This window comes from Mustela nivalis, assembly GCF_964662115.1.
Source record: "Mustela nivalis genome assembly, chromosome: 13".
NCBI lineage: Eukaryota > Metazoa > Chordata > Mammalia > Carnivora > Mustelidae > Mustela > Mustela nivalis.
In genome coordinates, this window is record NC_139032.1 from 5023558 (window position 1) to 5050229 (window position 26672).

The window sequence follows — 26672 nt, forward strand, 5'->3', positions numbered from 1 at the left end:
AAGAGTTTTAATAATTATATTGTAGGCCTCCTGGGATATAGCCCCATCCTAAAGTTAGTGGAGGAAAACCTTAAAAAAAGCCAAACTGCACTGATAAATATTTGTGGGGTTTTGATCCCAGGGGCCTGATGGTTAGGCAGGTGGTTCAGGACCAGCTCTCCCCTCACGGGCGCCGCCGTCCCCAGCTGCCCCCGGGGCGGGGTGGAGGGCGCTGAGGGGGCACGTACTGCGCATGGGCGAGCGGGGAGGGTCGCGCCGCCGGCCATTTGGAACAGGGCAAGCGGCTCGAGAAGCTGGGTCTCCACAGCGGGCTCTCCGGGTTACGGTGCACCTGCCTGTCCAAGCCCTGTCCTGCACAGTTGTGCATCTCCTGTCTGAGGGCACAGGTGGAGGAGTCCGGACTGCCGGGACGCGGCTTGTTGGGCCGCGGGAATCTCCGTCCCCGAGAGACACCTGCGAGCCTTGGCTGTTGGTAAGTCCGGGCGCCATCAGGCAGCCATTCCAAATGGGGCCTGAGCCCGGCCCGTCGAAGGGCGTGTGTCAGAAGGGTTTGTGGGTGGTGGGCTCCTTCCAGCCTGGAAGCTATGCACGTGGTTCAGGACCAACCCACGCTCTACAGGCTTGGACGTCGTCGCCAGGCCCGCGTCTGCAGGCTGACGGGTGCTTTGTGCGCATGCTCCACCGCGCAGGCACGCGTAGCCAGGCTTCTGGTCCAGGGCAGCTATCTGGGGAGGCCAGTCTGCAGGAGTGGGCTAGCAGGGTATCCAGCATTTCTTTCCTGCTAATCCACACAAATGTGCATTTCCCCGTAAAGGAAGTGCTGAGGAATCTGGAAGCCTTGCAAGGGCTGATTCTAGCATGCTGGTATCCCGATAGGAGACTCCTGGGGGCGTTGATTGCTGCAGAAGCGCCGAACTTCGGAAAACGGTAAGTACTCCTGTCTCTCGCTCATTTCAGTGGCTGTCTCAAAAGGACTCAGGGTGAGCACCTTCCATGCTTGAGACAATGCAAGGAGTTGGGGAGTCAACTGGTGTATACTGTGCATGTGGGGGCCTACAGGGCCAGGGGAGCCAGGGACTGGCAACAGGCAAGGTCAGATGAGGTCAGTTGCAAACTTTTGGAGGCGGGCGTGGGGGTGGGGGTGGTACCTTTATCAGCCAGAATCCAAGTCCTAACCGCACCAATGTATATATTCCCCCTGAAGTCGGCTTGCTTTGGGGAAGCAAATCATGCTCAGACTGATTTTGTCTTTGCCAACAATGTCTTTAACACTGGTTCCCTGTGCAAATATCTCCACCCAGTAGCATACAGGGTAATGCTTTTTAATTTACCATTAAAAAATTAATATATTCCAAACTAAGGCTAGGTCATCATCCTATTATTCTAGGCAAGGGGAGATGAAAGCAATAAAGTTCAAATGTAGTTGGGATACGTTGACAGGAGACACCTTTGCCGAATGAGAACGCACCTGCAGCTACCAGAGCCAGATTAAAAGAGCACATTCGTGGGGAAGGAGGGTGCTGGTGTCCATGGGCAGATGTATCTCTGAGGGGCCTTTGCTTGGCTTTCCCCACTGCCCATAAAAGGGCCTTCTTTCCCTCGGCAGGAGCTCATTGTTCCAAGGTCTTTGGAGAGAAATTTTAAGTGCACATTTGGCTTTGCTAGACCAAATGCTCTCAGTCCCCAGAAGCTGTCGGGGTTTACAGTCTAAATGTCCTCTTACCATAGTTGCTTCTCCTGTGTCTTCATTGACACGCTCCCCCTCCCTGCCCCGCCTGCCCACCCCCCACGGCAACGGAGCTACTGAGTTCCTACAGCTGAGAGCAGGTGGGATGATGCCACCCCCTCACAACTTTCTGCACTCTTAGATCAAAACACCTTTACTACTAAAAACAATTTGGGGAGGGGTCGGAATTCACCAGAAACAGGTAGATTTGAAATCCTATCAGATCAACACACAATGATCCACTCTGTGATTTCAAATCACATGAGGCCTTGCACAAATCCAAGCGCACAAAAACAAAATTGCACAGGGCTTATGGTCTTAATCACAATCTTATTTTGTGAGTATTTTTCCTTTGATGCACATTCTTTGACACTATATTTTAACAACCAGCATCAGCAACTCTATACCTAAGTATACCAAAGAAATCTTGAACATGGCACCATACCCAATCGCCAAACGACCAAAAATTAAATTTCTTAAGCTAGTCATTTTTAACTTCCTTGATAATCATGTTTTCAAGTAAATTTTGTATTTTTTTTAAAGATTTTATTTATTTGACAGAGATCACAGGTAGGCAGAGAGGCAGGCAGAGGGAGAGATGGGGAAGCAGACTCCCTGCTGAGCAGAGAACCCAACACGGGGCTTGATCCCAAGACCCTGAGATCATGAACCAAAAGCAGAGGCTTAACCCACTAAGCCACCTAGGTGCCTCTAAATGTTATTTTCTTAAGGTCCCCCTCCAGGGAATACAAGCATGCACAGCACTATCCGGTGTGTGTCCAGACACTGGAACATCACAACTCATTTATTTCGAGAATGCATAATTTTGCTCTCTTTCCATTTCCCGAAGAGTTCTTTTACTGTGTTGGTCTAAATTTCCAAATGTTTCTGTACTTGTCCTTGCTTTTCTAACATAGGACTTTATTAGGTTAATTTTAGGGGTTCAATGTGATATATTTCTCTGGTTATTTTAGTAGTTCTTTTATCTTCTCTAGCCTGGAATGATACCATTTCCTTCTATGGTTACGTTCATGCCCTGTTCAGTTCGCACTGGTCCCACCATGTTGTGTCCTTACATTTCCCTTGACATGAATAGGTTAGGGAGAGCCTGGGCTTAGACCATGCCGTCCTCGTCCAGCTTCCTATATTATACATCACTGGCTAAGGAGGCACCGAGGCCATATTCATAGGTACTCATACCATAGGGACGGCCAAAGTTCTGAGAGGTATAAAGGCACTTTTACTCCGTTCTGCCAACACATCCTTAGGAACATGTTTTCCCTTCTCTCAGAAAGGGGCTTCTGTGGCCTATAGGTTCCACTCCCCGTCTTTTGATGTTGGGGAAGCACAAAAGTGTGGTACACAATGTCATGTTTCCTCCTTGAAATGCTGATAGTCCGATTTCACAGTTGCTGGAGGAATCACGACCTTCAGGATGTGTGGTGTCTCCTTTGCTTCTGGCTGGGTTACCTGGGATCCCAGGTGACCAGGATTGCTCTGAGACCATGAATGCTCTATAATTCTATCTGTTCCTTGTTTCAACCAATCTTAACTGCTATGATTGTTAGTCTGCAGTTAGAGAAACATCATTCATGGCGGGTTTTTTGGTATTCTGTAAGTTTTAGCAATTCCTCCAGCTCCTTAATGCAGAATTCCCGTTGCTTTGCTAAGGTCCATGTGAAATTCACTTCTGGCTTGTAACACGCTGCTAATGCTATCCATCTGTCTACCCAGTGATGACAAAGCTGCCGTGGCATGTGTGTTAAATTGAGATCATCTGGTTTCAAAATATTTAAAGCTTAATGTGATTTGATCGATTTGGAATTGAAGAAAAAGTGGCTGCTGTTTTCCTCCTCTTAAGGCTCCTGCAAGTCCAACAAGGAACTGTAAGGGTTTCCTTCCTCTTAGTCACTGTTTTGGGCAGAGGTTGCAAACTGGACATAAATGAAGTTGGATAAAACTGAGCACGTGTGGGGGATCTCTGTCTGTTCAGAAAGTCCTGCATATTAAATTTCAAGTCTTAGGCCACTATCGTAGCTCCCAATATGATTTTGAGAGTGTTTATTAACAAAGAATCCCAAATTCTTAGGGCAGAAATCAGTGGTATGAGATTGAAGCCTGATATATACCACCAAGGATAAAAGTATTAGGTGCTAAGTTTCCTGTGTGTCCTCTATGCTCATTACTAGGTGTCCCTGTTCTGTGAAAGTCTGGACACAGTGTCCATGGATCTATTATTAATGATCTCATTCAGGACTCCTTGGGAGCTTCCCAGATGTAATGAGAAGGCGGCCCCTGTTCAGAGGACAGGAAGACACCAAAGAAAGAGGCAGGCTTAGTAAGCAAGCGCACTTATAGCAAAAGTAGAACCCTATACCCACCTGCCGCATCTTAAAGGTTGATATAGAGGTCTTAATGGATTTAGTCTTGTAGACCATCCACATGGCCTCAACACCACTTCACTGTTCAAGGAGTTCATCCTTGGAGCAGCCTCTGGGAGCAGGGAAGGCAAGCAAACCCCACATTTCAAGGCAAGGGGTCGGGTGCCTGAGTCCAGGTCACAGCTAGTGGTGGCCACATCCCCTTGGTGAACTCCCCGAACACTCCACCTTTCGTGACCACCTCTTACAAGGTCACATGCATGCCCGCCCCCTCTTCTGCAGCGTGCCCTGTGTGGTCAGAAAAGGGGCTTACTAGCCCAGAGGTGGGGTCCGTGGTATCTGTCTGGCCTCACTGGGGGCAGACACCACGGCAACTATGCAAGAGAGAACACGGATTAAGACCAGGATTCCCAGAATCAGTGACAGCTTTTTCCACCAGGAGTCCCAGGATCCCAACCACTGATGTATTAAATCCAAGGCTGGTAGTGAGTTCACTTAGGGCATTGACTCATGTCCTCGTCGGACTTAATAAACCTGATGCATTAGCAGATGCAGCGAGTGTGAGCCCACAGCTCTTGTGAAGCAGGAATCATGTCCAAGGCTGTTGTCTCGGGGGACAGCTCTTCTCATTAGAGACATTTCAGTGGTCAGTAAGGATGGGCTTTTGGAGTGATCCTTCGAGGCTTACTGAGTGGATTAAGTGAGGTCTGTGTGTGCCATATGTGCTGCAATGGCTGCAAAGCCACTGGAGCCAACAAAGATGGCAGCCCGATGAGGGAATCAGTCAAAGATGGAGTGTGCCCGTCTTGCCTCAGGAGAGGGAGGCTGTCAACTGTTGTTATCATGGGACAGGCTCTCCCTGTGCCTACGGAAAACCCAGGATACAGTAGCCCCACCACCCAGATAGAAGCCATGGGCAAAGATTTGTGCCACAAAACCACTGGGCCCCATTTGGGACTACCCAGTAATTACCTGGATGGTATGGCCAGTCAGTACCGGACTAGCCACTCTCCCTTCACGGAGAGAACAGCTGCACAGTCCCAGTGGTACCCACTCATGTTTCTGGTAAAATCGGGATGATTTTGTTTTTAGAGTGATTTTTTCCCCCTGTCTTCAATATAGGGATGCCCAGGTACTCAAAGCTCCTTAGCTCTGGGTAAATCACATAAACCCACCCCAAATATGAGCATAGCCACTGATGGCTCTGATGGTGGTCTTTCTAGGAACTTTGCAGTCAGCAATTTTTTTTTTTTTTTACTTTAAAATATCTGTATTTGGAACATGTGGGGTGTTACATCTTTTGAAAGTGTTTGAACTTATGTCAAGATTTAGATGTAAACTTAAACTTGTACAGGGCAATTTTTTATATTGAAGTGTAGTTGACATATAATATTAGGTGGTATATAGTTTTATGAAATTTTGTTTGTCTGTTTATTTATTAACATATAATGTATTATTTGTCCCAGGGGTACAGGTCTGTGAATCATTGGGCTTACACATTTCACAGCACTTACCATAGCATACACCCTTTCCAATGTCCATCACCCAGCCACCCTACCCCTACCCCGCTTCTCCCTCAGCAGCCCTGTTTGTTTTGTGAGATTAAGAGTCTCTTATGGTGGGGAGCCTGGGTGGCTCAGTAGGTTAAAGCCTCTGCCTTCGGCTCAGGTCGTGATCCCAGGGTCCTGGGATCAAGCCCCACGTTGGACTCTCTGCTCAGTGGGGAGCCTGCTTCTTCCTCTCTCTCTCTGCCTGCCTCTCTGCCTACTTGTGATCTCTGCCTGTCAAATGAATAATAATAATAAAAAAAGAGTCTCTTATGGTATGTCTCCCTCCCAATCCCATCTTGTTTCATTTCCCCTCCTACCCCCTACGGCCCCCTGTCCTGCCTCTCAAATTCTTCATATCTGAGAGATCATATGATAATTCTCTTTCTCTGATTGACTCATTCCGCTCAGCACAATACCCTCGAGTTCTATCCACGTCGTTGCAAATGGCAGGATTTCAGTTTTTCTGATGGCTACATAGTATTCCATTGTGTATATATATATACCACATCTTCTTTATCCATTTGTCTGTTGATGGACATCTATGTTCTTCCATAGTATGGCTATTGTGGACATTGCTGCTATAAGCATTCAGGTGCACATGCCCCTTCAGATCGCAACATTTGCATCTTTAGGATGAATACCCAGTAGTGTGATTGCTGGGTCATAGGGTAGCTCTATTTTCAACTTTTTGAGGAAACTCCATGCTGTTTTCCAGAGTGGTTGCACCAGCTGCATTCCCACCCACAGTGTAGGAGGGTTCCCTTTCTCTGCATCCTCGCCAACACCTGCCATTTCTTGCCTAGTTAATTTTAGCCATTCTGACTGGTGTGAGGTGGTATCTCATTGTGGTTTTGATTTGTATTTCCCTGATGCCGAGTGATGTGGAGCACTTTTTCATCTGTCTTCTGGCCATTTGGATGCCTTCTTTGCAGAAATGTCTGTTCATGTCTTTTGGCTATTTCTTGATTGGATTATTTGTTCTTTGGGTGTTGAGTTTGATAAGTTCTTTATAGATTTTGGATACTAGCCCTTTAAATGATATGTCATTTGTGAATATCTTCTCCCATTCCGTCAGTTGTCTTTTGATTTTGTTGACTGTTTCCTTTGCTGTGCAAAAGCTTTTGATCTTGATGAAGTCTCAATAGTTCATTTTTGCCCTTGCTTCCTTTGCCTTTGATGATGTTTCTAGGAAGAAGCTGCTGCGGCTGAGGTCAAAGAGGTTGCTGCCTGTGTTCTTCTCAAGGATTTTGATGGATTCCTTTCTCACATTGAGGTCTTTCATCCATTTTGAGTCTATATTTGTGTGTGGTGTAAGGAGATGGTCCAGTTTCATTCTTCTCCATGTGGCTGTCTGATTTTCCATCACCATTTGTTGGTGCTGGACTGAATTTTTCCATTGGACATTCTTTCTTGCTTTGTCAAAGATTAGTTGACCATAGAGTTGGGAGTCAATTTCTGGGTTCTCTATTCTATTCCATTGATCTATGTGTCTGTTTTTGTGCCAGTACCATACTGTCTTGATGATGAGAGCTTTGAAATAGAGCTTGAAGTCTGGAATTGTGATGCCATCAACTTTGGTTTTCTTTTTCAACATTTCTCTGGCTATTTGGGGTCTTTTCTGGTTCCATGTAAATTTTAGGACTTTGTGTTCCATTTATTTGAAAAAATTGATAATAAAACATTTGATGGTATTTTGATAAGGATTGCATTAAATGTGTATATTGCTTTAGGTAGCATAGATATTTTCACAGTATTTGTTCTTCCAATGCATGAGCATGGAACATTTTTCCATTTCTTTGTGTCTTCCTCACTTTCTTTCATGAGTACTTTATAGTTTCCCGAGTACAGATTCTTTGCCTCTTTGGTTAGGTTTATTCCTAGGCATCTTATGGTTTTTTGGTGCAATTATAAATGTGATCGATTCCTTAATTTCTCTTTCTTCTGTCTTGCTGTTGGTGTATAGAAATGCAACCGATTTCTGTGCATTGATTTTATATCCTGACACTACTGAATTCCTGTATGAGTTCTAGCAGTTTGGGAGGGGAGTCTTTTGGGTTTTCCACATAAAGTATCATATCATCTGCAAAGAGTGAGAGTTTGATTTCTTCTTTACTGATTTGGATGCCTTTTATTTTGTTTTGTTGTCTGATTGCTGAGGCTAGGACTTCTAGTACTTTGTTGAATAGCAGTGGGGATAGTGAACATCCCTGCTGTGTTCCTGACCTTAGGGGGAAAGCTGTTTTTCCCCATTGAGAATGATATTCACTGTGGGGTTTTCATAGATTGCTTTGATGATATTGAGGTAGGTGCCCTCTATCCCTACACTGTGAAGAGTTTTGATCAAGAAAGGATGCCGTACTTTGTCAAATGCTTTTTTAGCATATATTGAGAGTATCCTATGGTTCTTGTTCTTTATTTTATTAACGTATTGTATCACATTGATTGATTTGAAGATGTTGAACCAAACTTGCAGCCAGGAATAAATCCCACTTGGTTGTGGTGAATAATCCTTTTGATGTACTGTTGGATCCTACTGGCTAGTATTTTGGTGAGAATTTTAACATCTGTCTTCATCAAGGATATTAGTCTGTAATTCTTCTTTTTGATGGGGTCTTTGTCTGGTTTGGGGATCAAGGTAATGCTGGCCTCATAAAGTGAATTTGGAAGTTTTCCTTCCATTTCTATTTTTTGGAACAGTTTCAGGATAATAGGTATTCTTCTTTAAATGCTTGGTAGAATTCTCCTGGGAAGCCGTCTGACCCTGGGCTCTTGTTTGTTGGGAGATTTAAAAAAAAAAATTTATTTTGATTTTTTTTTATTTTTAAAGATTTTATTTATTTATTTAAGAGAGAGACAGTGAGAGAGAACATGAGCGAGGAGAAAGTCAGAGGGAGAAGCAGACTCCCCATGGAGCTGGGAGCCTGATATGGGACTCGATCCTGGGACTCCAGGATCATGACCCGAGCCGAAGGCAGTCGTCCAACCAACAGAGCCACCCAGGCTCCCCTAAAAAAATTTTTTTAAAAAGATTTTATTTATTTGACAGAGTAGGCAGAGAGGCAAGCAGAGAGAGAGAGAGGAGGAAGCAGGCTCCCTGCTGAGCAGGGAGCCGGATGCGGGGATCGATCCCAGGACCCTGGGATCATGACCTCAGCTGAAGGCAGAGGCTTTAACTCACTGAGCCACCCTGGCACCCCTGTTGGGGAGATTTTTGATGACTGTTTCAATCTCCTTACTGGTTATGAGTCTGTTCAGGTTTTCTGTTTCTTCCTGGTTCGGTTTTGGTAATGTATGTGTCTCTAGGATTGTCAAATTTGCTGGTGTATAGTTGCTCATAATATGTTCTTATAATTGTTTATATTTCTTGGTGTTGGTTGTGATCTCTTCTCTTTCATTCATGATTTTATTATTTTGGGTCCTTTCTCTTTTCTTTTTGATAAGCCTGGCCAGGGGTTTATCAATCTTAGTAATTCTTTTTTTTTTAAATGTTTTATTTATTTATTTGACAGAGAGAGAGACAGCACAAGCAGGCAGAGTGGCAGGCACAGGGAGAGAGAGTCATAGGCTCCCTGCTGAGCAAGGAGCCTGATGTGACACTCGATCCCAGGACCCTGGGATCATGACCTGAACCGAAGGCAGCTGCTTAACTGACTGAGCCACCCGGGCATCCCAATCTTAGTAATTCTTTCAAAGAACCAGCTCCAAGTTTTGTTGATTGTTCTACCTAGGTTCTTTTGGTTTCTATTTCATTGATTTCCGCTCTGATCTTTATTATTTCTCTTCTCCTGCTGGGTTTAGGTTTTCTTTGCTGTTCTTTCTCCAGCTCCTTTAGGTATAGGGTTAGGTTGTGTACTTGAGACCTTTCTTATTTCTTGAGAAAGACTTGTATTGCTATATACTTTCCTCTCAGGACTGCCTGTGCTGTTTCCCAAAGATTTTGAACAGTTGTGTTTTCATTTTCATGATTTTTTTAAAAATTCTTCTTTAATTTCCTGGTTGACCTGTTCATTTTTTAGTAGGATGCTCTTTAGCTTCCATGTATTTGGCTATTTGGCTTCTTTCCAACTTTCCTCTTGTGATTGAGTTCTAGTTTCAGAACTATGTGGTCTGAAAATATGCAGGGAATGATCCCAATCTTTGGTACCAATTGAGACCTGATTTGTAACGCAGGATTTAATCCATTCTGGAGAATGTTCCAAGTGCACTAGAGAAGAATGTGTATTCTGTTGCTTTGGGATGGAATGTTCTGAATATATCTGTGATGCATCTGGTCCAGTGTGTCATTTAAAGGCTTTATTTCCTTGCTGATCTTTTGCTTAGATGATCTGTCCATTTCAGTAAGGAGGGGTGTTAAAATCCCCTACTATTATTTTATTATTGTTTATGTGTTTCTTTGATTTTATTATTAACTGGTTTATATAATTGGCTGCTCCCATCTTAGGGACATATTTAAAATTGTTAGATCTTCTTGTTGGACAGACCCTTTAAGTATGATATAGTGTCCTTCCTCATCTCTTATTATAGTATTTGGCTTAAAGTCTAATTTATCTAATATAAGTATTGCCACCCCAGCTTTCTTTTGATGTCCATTGAAACAACAAATTGTTTTCTACTCCCTCACTTTATTTTTTTTTAAAGATTTTATTTATTTATTTGACAGAGAGAGATCACAAGTAGTCAGTGAGGCAGACAGAGAGAGAGGAAGGGAAGCAGGCTCCCTGCTGAGCAGAGAGCCCGATACAGGACTGAGATCATGACCTGAGCCGAAGGCATCGGCTTAACACACTGAGCCATCCAGGTGCCCTCTACTCCCTCACTTTAAATCTGGATGTTTCTTTGGGTCTAAAATGAGTTTTTTGTAGACAGCATATCAATGGGTCTTGTCTTTTTTATCCATTCTGATACCATGTGTCTTTTGATTGGGGCATTTAGCCCATTTACATTCAGGGTAAGTATTGACAGAAATGAATTTAGTGCCACTGTATTGCCTATAAAGTGACTGTTACTGTATATCGTCTCTGTTCCTTTCTGGTCTATGTTATTTTTAGGCTCTCTCTTTGCTTAGAGGACCCCTTTCAATATTTCCTGTAGGGCTGGTTTGGTGTTTGCAAATTCTTTTAGTTTTTGTTTGTCTTGGAAGCTTTGTATCTTTCCTATTTTCAATGACAGCGGAGCTGGATATAGTATTTTTGGCTGCATTTGTTTCTCATTTAGTGCTCTGAATATATCATACCAGTTATTTCTGGCCCTCCAGATCTCTGTGGATAGGTCTGCTGCCAATCTAATATTTCTACCATTGTTTGGTACAGACCTCCTGTCCCAAGCTGCTTTCAGGATTTTTCTCTTTGTCACCAAGACTTACAAGTTTTACAATTAGATGATGGGGTGTGGACTTATTTTTACTGATTTTGACGGGGGTTCTCTGTGCCTCCTGGGTTTTGATGCTTGTTCTCTTTGCCGAATTAGGGAAATTCTCTACTATAATTTGCACCAATATACCTTCTGCCCCCCTCTCTCTTCTTCTTCTGGGATCCCAATTATTCTAATATTGTTTCATCTTATGATATCACTTATCTCTTGAATTCTCCCCTCGTGGTCCAGTAGTTGTTTGTCTCTCTTTTGCTCAGTTTCTTTCTTCTCCATCATTTGGTCTTCTATATCACTAATTCTCTCTTCTGCCTCATTTATCCTAGCAGTAAGAGCATTCATTTTTGATTGCACCTCATTAATAGCTTTTTTTATTTCAACATGGTGAGATTTTAGTTCTTTTATTTCTCCAGAAAGGGATTTTATTTCTCCAGAAAAGGATTCTCTGAAATCTTCCATTCTAAAATCGTCCTCAAATATTTTTTTCAAGCCCTGCTAGCACCTTGATAATTGTCATTCTGAACTCAGTTCTGACACATTACTAATGTCTGTATTGATTAGGTCCCTAGCCATCAGTACTGCCTCTTGTTCTTTTTTTTATGGTGGGTTTTTCTGCCTTATCATTTTATCCAGATAAAAATAGATGAATGAGAGAACAAAATACTAGAAGGGTAGCAACAACCCCAGAAAAATATACACTAACCAAATCAGAAGAGACCTGAAACTGGGTGAAGATTAAAGGTGGGAGAGGAGAAAATATATATTAGACTGGTGAATAGACCAGAGCCCCACACTTGATTTTGGGTGTATTATGGTCTGTTGTAGAAGAAACTACCTCCCAAAATTTTAAAGAAAGAAAAAGTTATCTGTATATACAAAAATAAGGGTAAACACAATGAAGGAATGGAATATGACTGTAAAGATGAAAATTAGAAAACAATTCTAAGAAAGGAATTGGTAAGATAAGAAGTTGGTTGAAAAAAGAAAAAGAGAAAAGAGAGAAGAATGTGATCAGGCTGGAGAGTAGAACAAAGCCATGTGCTAGATTTAGGGTATATTTTGATCCCAAAATTAAAAAAAAAACCCATATGTATACGAAAAATAAGGCTAAATACAATGAGGGGATAAAATATGACTACAACAATGAAAATTAGAAAATATTTTTAAAAAGGTATTGATAGGATAAAATAGTTAAGAAACATTAAAATAGGAAAGAGGAAAAATTAAAAAAATAGAATAAGAAAAAAATAAAATAAAAAAAAATGTAACTTTGCAAGACTAAAAGATCATGGGCAAAAAGCTGTAAATTCTATGTTGTTTTCCTCTAGCTTTGGAGTTTTGCAATTCTCATTGATTGGTGAACCTGGTATGGGCTGGATATTCTTGCTGATCTTCTGGGGGAGGAGCCTGTTGCAGTGATTCTCAAATGTCTTTGCCTGAGGCGGAAGTGCACCGCCCTTGCTAGGTGCCAGGCTAAATAATCTGCTCAGGTTCAGTCTCAGTAGCTTTTGTTCCCTGAACACTTTCCGTACAGCTTTGGAGGATGGGGATAAAGATGGTGACCTCCCAATCTCCAGCCCGAAGGAGTCCTGAGCTCAAGGACCCCTCCTCAGTGCGCCCTCAGAGAACACAGTCAATCCAGTCAATCCCTCCTGTTTCCCTGGTCTTTGGCCGCACTCTGTGCTCACCTGTTCTGTGATCGAGCATTTCTATTTCTGGTGCATGGCCCCATTTGGAGTCTCCAAAGCAAGCTGACTCCTGCAGTGTGCTCCTGCTGTTCCTTTAGAACAGCCCAGCTGTCTGTGCAAAGGCTTAATGTGCTCATGAGTGATCACTAGCCACGCAGCCCTGAGTTCAGCCCTGGGTGAACTGGTTGCTCTGCTGTTCCCGTTTGCCTCCAGATGGTGTCAGTGTTGGGCTGAGTAGTGACAGCATCTCAGTCAGAGTGCAAGACTAGCTCTGTCTGTACGCCAGTCACCAGCCAGAATTGCCTTGCTTCCACTCTGCAGGAATGACAGAAACAGACGCAGGGGCACCTGCAGGACCTACATATCCAACGGGGCCTAGTAGTACCTGCATTTCTAGAGACAGTAGGCTAGCGGCCTGGGGGGTTCCTCTACTGCAAATGGTTGTGCCCTTTAATCACAGTGGGGACTTGAGTCATAGCAGGGATAGGTCAGTGGGACATATTCTCACCCTCTCATCAACAGCAGGGAAGTCTTTATCACTATGGACTGCTCTTTAGTAAGAGACTCTACCTGGAGGAGTGCTATGTACACTGCTGCGAGTATTTGCTCCATAGGGATGGGTGGGGGTTTTATCAGCTTTCTGCCTCCTTCCAGAGCTGAGACCAAAATTCTAGGGATACTCTCTCAATCTCTGATTTCTGCTGCATGGCCAGCCCGTATCACTTGAAGTCACAGATACATCTATTTAAATTGTAGCCCTGCTTGCAGGAATGGCAGGCTTACCAGTTCTCAGTTCCTACTTCCCTCAGTACTGGTTTGATTACTTTAACCAAGAGACAGAACTCAGTGATAGAGGTTTATAGAGTTTGATCCTTGGAGGATATCAGTGCCCAATATGTTCTCTGGTCTTGGAGAAATAGAAACCTTATTTTCTTGGTGGAGGGATGCCATATTTGCAGTGTCAGAGGACCTCCTCACTATAACCGTCTGACCTCCCAACCATCAGTGGCACTGAGGGGACCGGGAAACCTCTGAAGACTACCATATATTAGAGTCCATCCAGCTCTAGTATCTGCCAGAACTGTCACCCTTTATTTCTGGAGGACTAGTGAATAGTGAGCTCACCATTGACACCTCCGATGGCCTCCAGTGGTCTTCTCCTGGAGGCAGTCTTGGCCTACATCCTAGACCTGGGGAAGAGAGGCACCCACTCTGCATAAGACTGTATCCCTGAGGCCTTTCGTGGAAGAGTGAAGCATCAGGGCTGGTAGGGGCAGATGGGGCAAATGTGAACTGTTGTTCAGTTTTGTCTTCCCACAGGCTGACCAGCACAGTGTTGGGTTGTTGGGTAGTTCCAGAGGAGGGAACGTGCTGTGGCAACCCACATTTACTTGTGGGTTACTATTACTTGTGGGAGACTTTATAGAAAACTGGGAGAGCTTTTGACTTTCCAAGCTTCCTCTGTGTCCTGGGTCCTCCCACAGTCTGTACCCATTCCTGGGATTTGTCCATTTTCTGCAGGAAAGCAATGGATTGCCCATTATAAATGTCTTGTCCCACAACTGAGCTCAGCATGGATACCAGTATTTCATAGCAGGAGCTATGGGAAGGCTGAAGAATCTTGACCTTCATTCCTGCAGTGAATGTGGCTTAGTCATGGCCTTCAAAGATAGGAATGTAGGATGATTGTCTCACTCCCAACTCCCTAAGAATTTGTTGTACCTCCTCTACAGATTTTCAGCATCCCACATGTCCAGGGAGGTCCTCACTTACGATCCAATCTCGAAGTGAGTGAGTACCTTTCCTCCGCCCCAGCACAGTGCAGGGGCTGCCAGAAGGCAGGGTGTGTGGTGGTGGTGTTTATTTTCTGTGCCTTCTGCCCATTCAGAAAAATGCCATTGAACCCTGTATCCTATAGTTGCACTAAACACGCCTGGATATTTCTGGCCTTTTGTTGGAACTTGGCAGCGGTACTAATAATCTCAGGGGGAGTATGTTCTCTCGGTTCATATTCCTGAGCTAGGGGGTGCCTGCTGGCTAGGTTGCATTGGTATGATTTTGTTTCCTTTGTATCAGGGATTGGATGGCCTGGGGCATTTTGTCTACTTGACTGTCAATCACCATATCTGGCCCTTCAATTTCCTCAATTTTCCTCACAGTTGGCCCCTCTTAGTGTCCCAACTGGGCTTGGTTCCGTGGGCTCAGGCCTTAATTGTCAAGAGATCTTGTTCTTCTAGCTTTGCAGAGCCACGTGCAAAGGCCCAGTTTATCATCCTGCTCTCTCCTCCACCTTGTCTGTAGACCCTAAAGCCAACAGAGTGATGGACACACACATTCTTCCCTAACCTCCGCTCTCCTTCCAAATTTCTAACTTGAGCTTTAGCCTCTGACAGGCATCATCAGTAGGGAGCCAAACTGCCCGCAAGAGAGGGAGCCCACTGCACAGCCATGCCCTTCCCCTCTCTGCTGTAGTGCACTTGGCACAGTTCCTCCAGCAAGTGAATTAGAATGCCTGGTATTTTCAGGTTGTCCCTACACTCATACAGTGGTCCTCAACTATGTACATATGGGACTTCACTCCCACACGGAGGTCCCTGACCCACTCGAAACTTCCCCTGCAGATGCCTCTTTCCCATGGCCCATGGCTTCTGTCCTGTCCCTGGTTCACCAATCTTGGGCTGCAGACTTCCGTATGATCTGAAACTGGCCCCTATACTTAGAGGACAAGGAAAGGCTGAAGAAAGAGGCAGCCTTTCCAGAATGGCTATGGATTCAACAGTGTAAACTGGTTTAGTAAGCAAGGGAACAGGTTTGCTTGGGCAGCGGGAAGATGAGTGTGTCTCTAACTGGATTGCCTCGTCTTAATGTTTATATAGAGGACTTAACTGGGTTCAGCCACATATACTATCCAGAAGGTCTCAACACATCACTGTCTCAAGATCATGGCCTAGGAGGGGCATCTGGGAGCAGGGAAGGCAAATGGTACCCATATTTCAAGGGCAGGGGTGTGGAGAGCCTCTGATCACCCAGGTCTGGTTCTGATGATTGAGTGTTCACACCTTCTAGGCAACTAGAAGGTTGGCTATGGATTCAACAGTGTAAACTGGGAGTGTCGTAAATTGTCACTTTTCTGGCCTATAAATATTTGAAGGTGCAATGGTACAGATGCAACAACTTCTCCTCTACGATCAAATGCGGCCCACAAAGTAATTCAGGGATTCAATCATGGTTATTTTCACAGAATCTCCACCATGTGTCAGTAAGATAAGGGCAAAGTATAGAAGTTGGTCCCTCATAGTCTTGGTATTTACACTGGGTTATAATACCAAGATCCAGTTAGTAGTTTGGCCAACCTTATCCTCCAGCTCAGTGTATAATTAGGGCTGTTGTTCACTGGCTTGGTTGATCCTGGTGGTGACTGAAGTGAAGGTTTCCATTGCTTCATCAGCTTCCCTACATATCTGGTTTCTCAAGAGGGTGGAGGTTTCCCAGAGTGAGCAGATGGTGCTAGATAGCAAAGGTTGGAGTGGAAGGACTGGTTTGGGCATGTTGGGGGTGTCGGTGATGCTGGTGAGTTCTCTGTTATAATAAGGTGACCAGGAGGGTGACCACAGCTGATGTACAGGATGTCCCAGACAATGGAGTTGTACCTGGATCAGAAAGGTGGTGTTCCAATTCAGAACAGTGGTATGACCGCTCTTTCTGGAGCTGTTAGAAGATTGGCTACAGTGACAAGTCAGTGGGTACTGTGGTCAGCTAGTGGTTTCATGCCTGCCATATAAAGATAATGTCCTTTAAGGTTTTTAATTCTCTCTTGTTCTTGCCACTTAAGAAACCTATTCTTATTATGGCCATGAGTGCTGATGCTGACTTAAGCGTACCTGCCTTACATCATGCTAGGCTAAAAATTAGGCACCTAGTGTTGATACAATAAAAGATGGTGTTCTTCATGCCTGAAATTTTTCTAGGGCCATCACAGTATTTTTTGTAATTTCATTTAATATGCCTCTTCCTTTAGTCACCCAGTTGGTTTTATTAATGTCAGGTGCTATAGTTTTCCCAGTACTGTGTACATCACTGTGTTTTTGTTTTTGTTTTTTTTTTTTTTTAAAGATTTTATTTATTTATTTGACAGACAGAGATCGTAAGTAGGCAGAGAGGCAGGCAGAGAGAGAGGAGGAAGCAGGCTCCCCGCTGAGCAGAGAGCCCGATGCGGGGCTCGATCCCAGGACCCTGGGATCATGACCTGAGCCGAAGGCAGCGGCTTAACCACTGAGCCACCCAGGCGCCCCCATCACTGTGTTTTTAATGGGTTTCTTTTCAGTTAGATTCTGGGGTGTTGTTAGTGCTCGTTATTATCTCTGTGGGTGTCTGCACTATTCATTCAACAGAGGTTTTTCTATTCTTCCTATGTCTATGGTTTACAGATTTTATAGCCTCCCAGATTGCTCTAGTCCAAGCTTTCTTATCTAGATTGTTAGTAAGCAAGCTAGAACTTTGCCCGAGCAAGTCACTTTACCTTTCAGTTCAACCAGAGGCAGGTGGATAAGTGGGAGCTCCATGCTCTGCCTTGTTCTTCAGCCCATTCTTGTATTCTCTTTCCTGTGTGGTGGGTGCACTGATCTATCTGATGATGGTTTAGATACCATAGCAAGCAGTCCAACTTTCTAATGCTCTTGTGTTGGTTTTAAAAATAATTTTTCTGTCAAGGAGAGGGGAATCCTATTCATGACCATGTGTCTACAATGTTACATGCATATAGTTTATTCTCTGATATAGACAAGGTTTTTTTTTTTTTTTGTAACCAATTTGTATAATTTGGAAGGGTCTGTCAGCTTTGACCTAATCTGGAGTATTTGTTAATGACATTCAACCTTTAACTTTTTAAAGTTTAACCTTTAACACATGTCTTTATTTGAAAGTGGAGGTGTTTGGTAAGGATATAGATGTTCCTTGCCTCCAACCATGTTCTCCTGCTGTGTTTGCCAGCATAACCTGTTGGGTGCCATGCAGGTGCCCATGCAGTGGTCCTATCAACTGACATATCCGTGTGTTTAGGTTTCATGTTCCATTGTCCTTCTTGTTTATTTCTATATGGTTGTATTTTGAATTGCTTTCCTCCTTAGTCATACATCATTGTATTGTGTAAGACCAACGTTAGGAATCTTTGCCTTATTCATTTTTCTAGTGAGTTTTGTCTACCTGGTTATTAAGTTTGGTTAGTTCAGAGTTGCCCTTCTGATTGCAGAGACGTGAGACGGAGATGTCAGCCAGTGCTCTTTCTGACAGAGGTCCTTACCTCATATGTTCTTCTGTCCTGTTTTCCAGTCATTTCCCACTATGTTCCTGACCAACACTAGCTATTCCCCATGAGTCTGAGAAAAACTAAACTTCATTCTGATTTTTCTTAACAGAGTCTTCAGTTGATAATTTCATGGCTCTTCAGTGTATTGTGCTGATTCTGGTTATGATTAGTTTTCAAGGCAATAACCTGGCAACTATTCTGGATGGTGTCGTGGAGGTTGGTCCATCTGGAATCCATGCAATATTGAGTTCTGTGGACCATGGTGCTTCCCATTGCCCATGTGCTCAGGCTTGGATGGTCTCACCTTTCAGGAATACTGGCATTGCTGAGATTTCCTTCATTAATACAGAGGGTCAACCTCCCATCCCTATGTTCCACTCACATGTGTACCATTTCCACGTAAGCTGATGGTCAAGAGTAGTTCCCCTCTGTCTGTCAAAGGTCTGCTTTACCCACTGCAGCACAGACTTTTAGAGTTGAAGCATCATTGGTTTATTTTCTGTTAGTGGCTCTGCAATTTGTAGGGACTCCATGAGTGCCACTGTGAGTCTTTCCATTAATTGGTGTCTGTTCTTCCTAGTCCAAAACCCAGTTGGGTAAAACTTGGGGTTCCAGGCCCTTGTGAGTGTGTGCACTCTAGTATATTCTCAGAGTCCTCATTAGCTAGTGCCAATGTATTACAAATTCCAACAGCATTTTCCAAGTAAATAAAGGCTGCCTCTTGAGTCTCTGTCCGTGTAGTTCCCTATTCTTCCTCCTCTTTCATAAATGTGTTTTTAGTATTATCCCCATGTGTGGTTTGTGCTGTTTCCTTTCAGTCCTATCAGTTTCTGAGCTGCTGCTTTGTAGTAGGAGGTAGTATACAATCTTTCTTGCTTATGACTGAATCTGGTATTTTTCTGCCTTCAGAGGACAAAATTATGTCTAGAAACTTTACTATAATATGGTGGCCTTTATTTCAGTGGATGTCATCAGTAGAGGAAATCCTGGTTTGTGTATGTGTGTAGTATTTTTGGGAAAGGCCTGGATGTTTTCTGTTAGAAGGTTGTGGGCTCTCACTGGACTGATATAGTATCTTTGAGTTAACCTAGGAAAGACATTAGCATATTGATTACTTTGAATTAAATTTAAGAAACGGCCAGTGCAAGAATACCGTCTCCAGAAAGCAGGAAATCAGTCTCAGGTGGAGGGTACCCTCCCTGTACCGGGAAGGAGACAGATACTTTGACCTCCAGAGATAGGGCATGCCGAGCTGATGAGGCTGTATGAACAAACCTGGTTACTTTTACTAACTTATTACCCCAGCCCAAATTCAGTTTAGATTTTCTTATTAATTGAAGTTCCCAAACATAAGTCCTCACAGGTTTATTGTTTGTCTAAAGAGTATGGGGGCATCTAGGTGGTGCAGTTAGTTAAACACCCAGCTCTTGGTTTCGGCTCAGGTTGTGAGATCAAGCCCTGTGTTGGGCTCCACACTCAGTGTGGAGTCTGCTTCAGATTCTCTCTCCCTCTCCCTCTGCCTCTCTGGCTTGAGATCTCTCTTTCTCCCTCTTTAAAACAAATAAATAAATCTTTCAAAAAAAAATAAAGAGTATAAATGCTGCCTGCCTTGGCCATTTCTTTGGATCCCATCTTTAATATTGGGCTTCCATGGATGCCTCGGTGGCTCAGTGGGTTAAGCCTCTGCCTTCGGCTCAGGTCACGATCTCAGGGTCCTGGGATTGAGTCCCGCATCAGGCTCTCTCCTTAACGGGGAGCCTGCTTCCTCCTCTTTCTCTCTGCCTGTCTCTCTGCCTACTTGTGATCTCTGTCTGTCAAATAAATAAATAAATAATCTTAAAAAAATATTGGGCTTCCATGTGCATGTATTTAAAGTTTGGGTCTTTCCCCCCTTGTTAATTTTTCTCATGTCAATTTGATTCCTAGACTAGCTAGAAGAACCTTGAAGAGTAAATGGAAAATGTCCTCCCCAAGTGGTGGCATAGTCAGCAGGATAAACTTTAACTGGCTGGACACTGAGTGACCTAGGACATCTGATTGGCAGCTGGCAGCAGGTAAGAAGCCTCTCAGAACTCAGCCTGCAGGTCTAATGGAAGCAAGAGTGGTGAGAAACCTTTCTCATTACTTTCTAAATTTAGACAAGTAGGAGAAAAATGTGTGGAATGAGCTCCTTGAGCTTCATGACTTGGTAAATCTCGTTGATTGCTTTTTGACTCACCCATTTCCTCCCAGAGATGGTCACTGTCTTTTATGTATTTGTCATAGGAAGGAATGACCATAAGTGGGGAGGGGGAAGGTATGCATATGACCTGTAAACCTTCTGTTCAGGCAAGCCTCACAGACTGGCGAGTTCACAGTTCTCACTGTAGTCTGTTTACACAAGCTTCATAGTCAGTCCTCTGTGTGGAAACTAGATGAGGTGTTCCTTGCGTCTTGTCCTATGTCCTAAGAACATGGTTTTGTGACTTGTGAGAATATTCTCTCTGGTCTCTGTCATCTGGACAGTGCAATTACCGGGGTGCGCTTTGGTGGTTTATCAGATGGACTACATGGACCAGAGTTGCAAAACACGCAGTCACAAGCAGCACTCTTCGGCCATGCCAGCTCTCAGAGGAGGTTGTCATGGAGGTCCCAGTCCATAAGGAGGCTTGGTCATTTCAAACTTTGTTGCTTGTTAGTACTGGAGCTGAGTAGGCTATATGAACAAACCTCATCGCTTTCACTAATTTATTTCCCCAACCCAAATTCAGCTTAGCCTTCCGTAGCTCCCAAACTTAAGTTTTCTTTGTCCCATCGAGTAGCACTTGCTGTGTTGCAGATGAGTGGGCCTGTGACTGGAGGCATCACACATTCATGGTAGAATGCGGACACCGTTTTCAACACACTATCCTTACCACCTGAATAATGGAGATCTTTGCTTTCGTAAACTATTTTTAGGAGTAAACTTCGGGATTTTAGGGGCTGTATCATGGATGCCCTCTCCAGGGACACCCCTTGTATTCATGGTCTAAGCCCCGAAGTTACCTCCGAGTCTTTTTGTTAAAATCCTCATTAGTTTCAGCCACTATTGGTTAATAGGAGCCAACTTGTCAATGGCCAGATGATGAATCCTTCAAATTTGAGAGAAAACAACTTCTTTGTAGAGAGTTTTCAATGGTCTTATTAATGTAACGGTTAGCCTTAAGGACTCCCTTGACAAGAGGAAGCAACAGAAATGAGAATTAAGCCCAAAATTATTGTCCATATCCAATGTAAAGCCCCCCTCACAAAGTCTGGTCCCCATGTGTCTCGTTTAACTTGCTTTTCCCGACAAGATTTACAGAGAACACTCTGGGAATCTCTATGCCCAAAGCATACAGGTTAGCTATGCATGTGCAAGAAGCAGTTAATTTAGAGACAGGTCAGTCCCTTGATATTCAGACTGCTGTGCTATCCAGTACTTTGGGGGAATTAGAAACAACTGTTTTTGTCTTGCCAACCCCTAAAAAACCAGAAATGGAAACCCAGAAGTAAGTCAAACCTGCCTGTATTTACCAATCCTTAAACCTTGCCCATCCTCTCAAACTGCTTGTAGGCCTTACAATAAATGAGATACTGGAACAACATTGTCCTATACTTAAGAGAAGGAAGAACAATCTTAAAGAGCAATTACCTTGAAACACTTAGAACAAAAAATTTACATTCTTTCTCCATGGCTTGAAGTTCTAAATCTTACCATGTTTTTTACGTGTAAACACAGCCCACAGTTGTCTGAGAGAAGGAATAAGGCCTTTTTAAAAATACAATTTGCAAAAATGGCTCTCCTTCGCAACCTCTAAGCTTTAGCCTTCTTAAGGTTATTTCCAGGGACAGATACAAGTCTAAAATACTCCCCAAATACTAAAAGACTTTAAGCCATCTGAGCAAGTAAACTTAATTTATTCCAACTGATATTTTTAAACCATTTGAGTTTCGTATTGTATTAAAACAGAAGCTTTAGCATCTCTGTGTTTGTCTGTATGCAGGTGTAAGTTTTTATGTTGCAGATAAGGGATTTTTCTACCTGCAAATGGTATTGCCAAAATTTATGTGTAAAAGAGCTCTGCTTAATTGGATTAGAGAAAATTAAGCACCTATATAAATTTAGTAATCCTAAAAATTCTCAAAAATAAAAAAGAAACTAAAGCCACATGAATTTTGGGTTCATATGATCTGGGGAAATATTTTAGGTTTTTTTTTCCCCAAATTTTTATTTAAATTCTAGTGAGTTAACATACAGTACAATATTGGTTTCAAGAGTAGAATTCAGTGATTCTTCAGTTGCATACAACACCCAGTGCTCATCATAACAGGTCCTTAATACCCATCACTCTCTAGCCCAATCCATCTCCCTCCATCAGCCCTGACTTTGTTCTCTAAGAGTCTTTTTGGTTTGTCCCCCCCCCCCGATATGTTCATCTGTTTTGTTTCTTAAATTCCACATATGAGTGAAATCATACAGTATTTTTCTTTCTCTGACTGACTTATTTCACTTAGCGTAATACATTCTGGTTCCAGCCACGTTGTTGCAAATGGCAAGGTTTCCTTCTTTTTGATGGATGAATAGAATTCCACTGTGCTATGTATGTATATGATGTATGAGCTCTCTAATCCAGGACACACTATGTCTTCTTTCTCCATTCATCAGTCAGTGGACATTTGAGCTCTCTCCATAGTTTGGCTATTATTCGTAATGCTGCTGTAAACATCAGGGTGCATGTGCTTCTTTGAATCTGTATTTTTGTATCCTTTGGGTAAATACCCAGTACTGCGATTGCTGGGTCATAGGGTAGCTCTATTTTCAACTTTTTGAGGAACCTCCATGCTGTTCTCCAGGGTAGCTGCATCAGTTTACGTTCCTACCAACAGTGCAAGAGGGTTCCCCTTTCTCCACATCCTCGCCAACACCTGTTGTTCCTTTTATTGTGCATTTTAGCCACTCTGATGGGTGGGAGGTGGTATCTCAACTATGATTTTCATTTGTATTTCCCTGATGAAAAATATTTTGGTATTAAAACTAATTCAAGGGGCGCCTGGGTGGCTCAGTGGGTTAAAGCCTCTGCCTTCAGCTCAGGTCATGATCCCAGGGTCCTGGGATCGAGCCCAATGCGGAAAATTAAGCACCTATATAAATTTAGTAATCCTAAAAATTAGTGTAAGCCAAGTAAGTGCATGTTGTGTAGGTTACAAAATTTTCAGCAACAACTAAAAACTAGTTTGGGACAGTGGCTGACTTTGTCAGATAGCTCATGCAGTTTTTGTGGGGAGTCTAAAAATAATCATTAAGAACATGTTGAATAGATATAAATAAGGTACAATAAAATGTTTGTAGGTAAAAAATTTTAAATAATTCCCCCCAGTCTTTTTGGTAACCTGAAACCTTAAAATTCTGTTAAGTGATGAGTTAAAAGAAATTCATTGAATGCCTAGATCATTTCCAAATAGGATAAAATTATGAAATCTTAACTACATAAGCTAGGTTTATCTACTTTGGGGCTCCCTATTATGGATAAACTAAAGATAAATTTGGGTCTTTTAGTAAAACTTTTTGATGCTCTCTTGGAAGATTGTGCTATGAAGAAGCACATGTTTATAGAAATTATGAAATGTATTCATAACTTTGTCAGTATCAAGAAGACCAGTGAATTGGGGCACCTGGGTGGCTCAGTGGGTTAAGCCTCTGCCTTTGGCTTGGGTCATGATCTCAGCGTCCTGAGATCGAGCCCCGCATCAGGCTCTCTGCTAAGTGGGAGGGGCACTCTCTCACTGCCTGCCTCTCTGCCTACTTGTGATCTCTCTCTCTCAAATGAATAAAATCTTAAAAAAAAAAGAAGTCCCGTGTAAGAGTTCCCAATGCCTACTACCTAGTTTTCACTAGAAATTAAGGTTTTTAAGGGTTAAAAATTCTACTTAACATATATGGTTTGTTAACCTTTAAAGTAAAACTTCCAGTTATTTTGCTAGCAAAAGATAGGTTTATTCAGGAATAAAAGAGAATTGAAATCTGGGACAAACAAACTGTGGCAAAACCATAGGCAAGTCCAGGGAACAAAGGTGAGGTCCACTTTTTTAGGGAGAAAATGGGTAAGTTAGGAAGGCTGCTGTGAACTGAAAGTCCATTGCAGTAAACTGGGAGTTGCAGGTGTGCTGGTGTCTCATGGGCCGGACTGTTGCCAGGGGACGGAGGGTGGATGAGAAAAGTTTCTCTTCCTCTAGCTGGAGTTGTAGAGTAATATCTACCTGAGTTGTAAGGTCAACTCCTCTTCTTCCTGTATGGGTTGTAGCTGGGCCGGTGCACCCTTGCAGAAACCTCCTGACTCCATTTTAATGAGGTTGATTAGGATTAATTTTCATAGGTTAAAGATACTAGAAATAGTAAGGGACACGTCTCCATATGTAAGAAAAGTAGGATGTATGCTTTCTGTTAAAAGAAGGTATGAGGAATGAAAATGCATTTTTTGTTGGAAGGGAAGAAAAAGTAATTTTGTCCTAAAGTGAGCCTGTTTATTTAAAGAGGAGAAATGTGAGATATGATCTGAATGGGGGGATGGGGAAAAAAAAAAAAGAAGGTTGTAAAAGGTTTATGAAAAAAGAACCTTAAAAAAATACATTGTCATTGAATGCTCAGCCAGTCAGGCATCCAGCTCTTGATTTCAGCTCAGGTCATGATTTCAGGGTCATGAGATCCAGCCTTATGTTGGACTCTGTCCTGGGCGTGGAGCCTGCTTAAGGTTCTCTGTCTCTCCCCTCCCCCACTGCTTGCATGCTGTCTAAACAAACAAGCAAGCAAACATGAAATAAATAAAAATCAGCTTAACCAAGCTGATTATTGAAATAATATTTTTAGAAATGAGTTTTAGTATCAAAAGTAAGCTAATGCAAAATTAATATTTGATTGAGCTGGCCTAAGGAGGCTACCACAAATTATTATCAACAATGAAGCCCCAAATCAGAACTTCTACAAGTCTGCTATAGTGGGGGATATGCCTGGTTTAAAGGTGCTCAGGTGGCAAAGCAGGGCAGCATCTCAGGCAGCATGGTCTCAGGATCCCCAAGGTCGCAAGAAGAATGGGAGTGGTGGTGTCTGAGTGCAGCGGTATTCCCAGGCTTCAGAACGGGGAAGTCAGCTGAAAACAGTGAGTCTAAGTGCTGGCTTTTGGCTCTGCATTGCCATAAACTGTGAACCACTTCAGGGTCATGCAGTTGCTCTCCTGACAGGGGCCCTGCCAAGGCAGAAGCACAGTGAGACTCTCCTCTCTCCCAGTGGGAGGAACAGCGTTGGTCTGGCCGTAGGAGTTCATAAAATTTGGATTTTGAAACTCAGTTGCCTACCTGAGATAAAAACAGTCACAGGCCAGGTGAACATACAGTTTGGCCAAAAACCAGGGAGACAAGAGTGAATGCTTTTCTGTAAGGGCTCACTGAGGAGTGAAGGGCCCTAACTTTCAGCTCCCAGGCTAAAGAGTGGGGCACCCGCACATTCATCCGCCATTGGTGCTGAAGGCCTTAAGGGAGCGAAACAGCACCACCTAGTGGAATCTAGAGCTGCTTACACTGAGACCTGAGCCGTGGCAAGGGAGTGCGTGGCCAAGGGCATTTGAAAATCAGTGTTTAACAACCGGCTTGCGCCAAGTTTACAGATCATAGAGGGCTACAAAGCTTCTTCAGATCTTGGGGAAAACAGTTATACAGTGTTCGTTGTTTTTTAATTCTTTAGTATTTCAGTATTATTTTCAGTTATTTTCTTATTTTTTTCAGTTTTTATTTTTTAAATTTAATTTGTGTTTGTGTGTGTGTATAACATGTATTTTTAAAGTTTTGTTTTCTTTCATTGTATTTTACTTTGTTTCATTTTATGTGTGTGAGTGTGTATATTTATATATAGACACACATATATATGTTTTTCTTTCTTTCTTCTTTTTTTTTTTTTTAAGATTTTATTTATTTATTTGACAGAGATCACAAGTAGGCAGAAAGAGAGGAGGAAGCAAGCTCCCTGCCGAGCAGAGAGCCCGATGCGGGACTCGATCCCAGGACCCTGAGATCATGACCTGAGCCAAAGGCAGAGGCTTAACCCACTGAGCCACCCAGGCACCTCAATATATGTTTTTCTTTCTTATTTTGGGATCTAATTTCTTTTAAAAAGCAGACCAAAACATACCCAGGGTCTAATTTTCTGTTCTGTTTTGTTTTTTTTGCGCTCCCCCCCCCCCCCGTTGTGTTTTATTTTTCTTTTCTCTTGATTTGTTTTTTCTCTGTTGTCATCCTGGTTATTGTTGTTTTTTCTCCTTCTTTCTTCTGGGTTTTTTTGTTTTTGTTTTTAATAAAATGACAAGATGGGGAAATTGACCCCAAAAGAAAGAGCAGAAGGTAGTACTCATTGCCAGGGACTTAATATGGATATAAGTAAGATGTCTGAACTAGAATTTAAAACAACAATTATAAAGGTACTATCTGGGCTTGAAAAGAAAAGCATAGAAGACACTAGAGAATCCCTTACTATAGAAATAAAAGAGCTAAAATCTAGTCAGAATGAAATTTAAATGAAATTTAAAATGCTCTTAGTGAGATTCTATTTTATAGCCAAATGGAGGCTATAAAAATGAGGATGAATGAGGCAGAAGAGTGAGTCAGTCC

The 26672-nt window shown here is 42.9% G+C and overlaps 1 protein-coding gene across 1 annotated transcript in view; it reads left to right on the plus strand.

Annotated features, from left to right (window-relative positions):
- Positions 1-232: 232 nt before the first annotated feature.
- LOC309847251 (uncharacterized protein) overlaps positions 233-26672 on the plus strand; it is a gene marked incomplete at its 5' end in the record, with an annotated part of 29473 nt that continues 3033 nt past the window's right edge. Inside the window, 3 exons of the mRNA XM_082697195.1 lie at positions 233-472; positions 815-927; positions 19944-20071. Coding sequence (XP_082553321.1) covers positions 233-472; positions 815-927; positions 19944-20040 — 450 coding nt within the window. The 3' untranslated portion in view covers positions 20041-20071. The remainder of the gene's footprint in view (positions 473-814; positions 928-19943; positions 20072-26672) is intronic.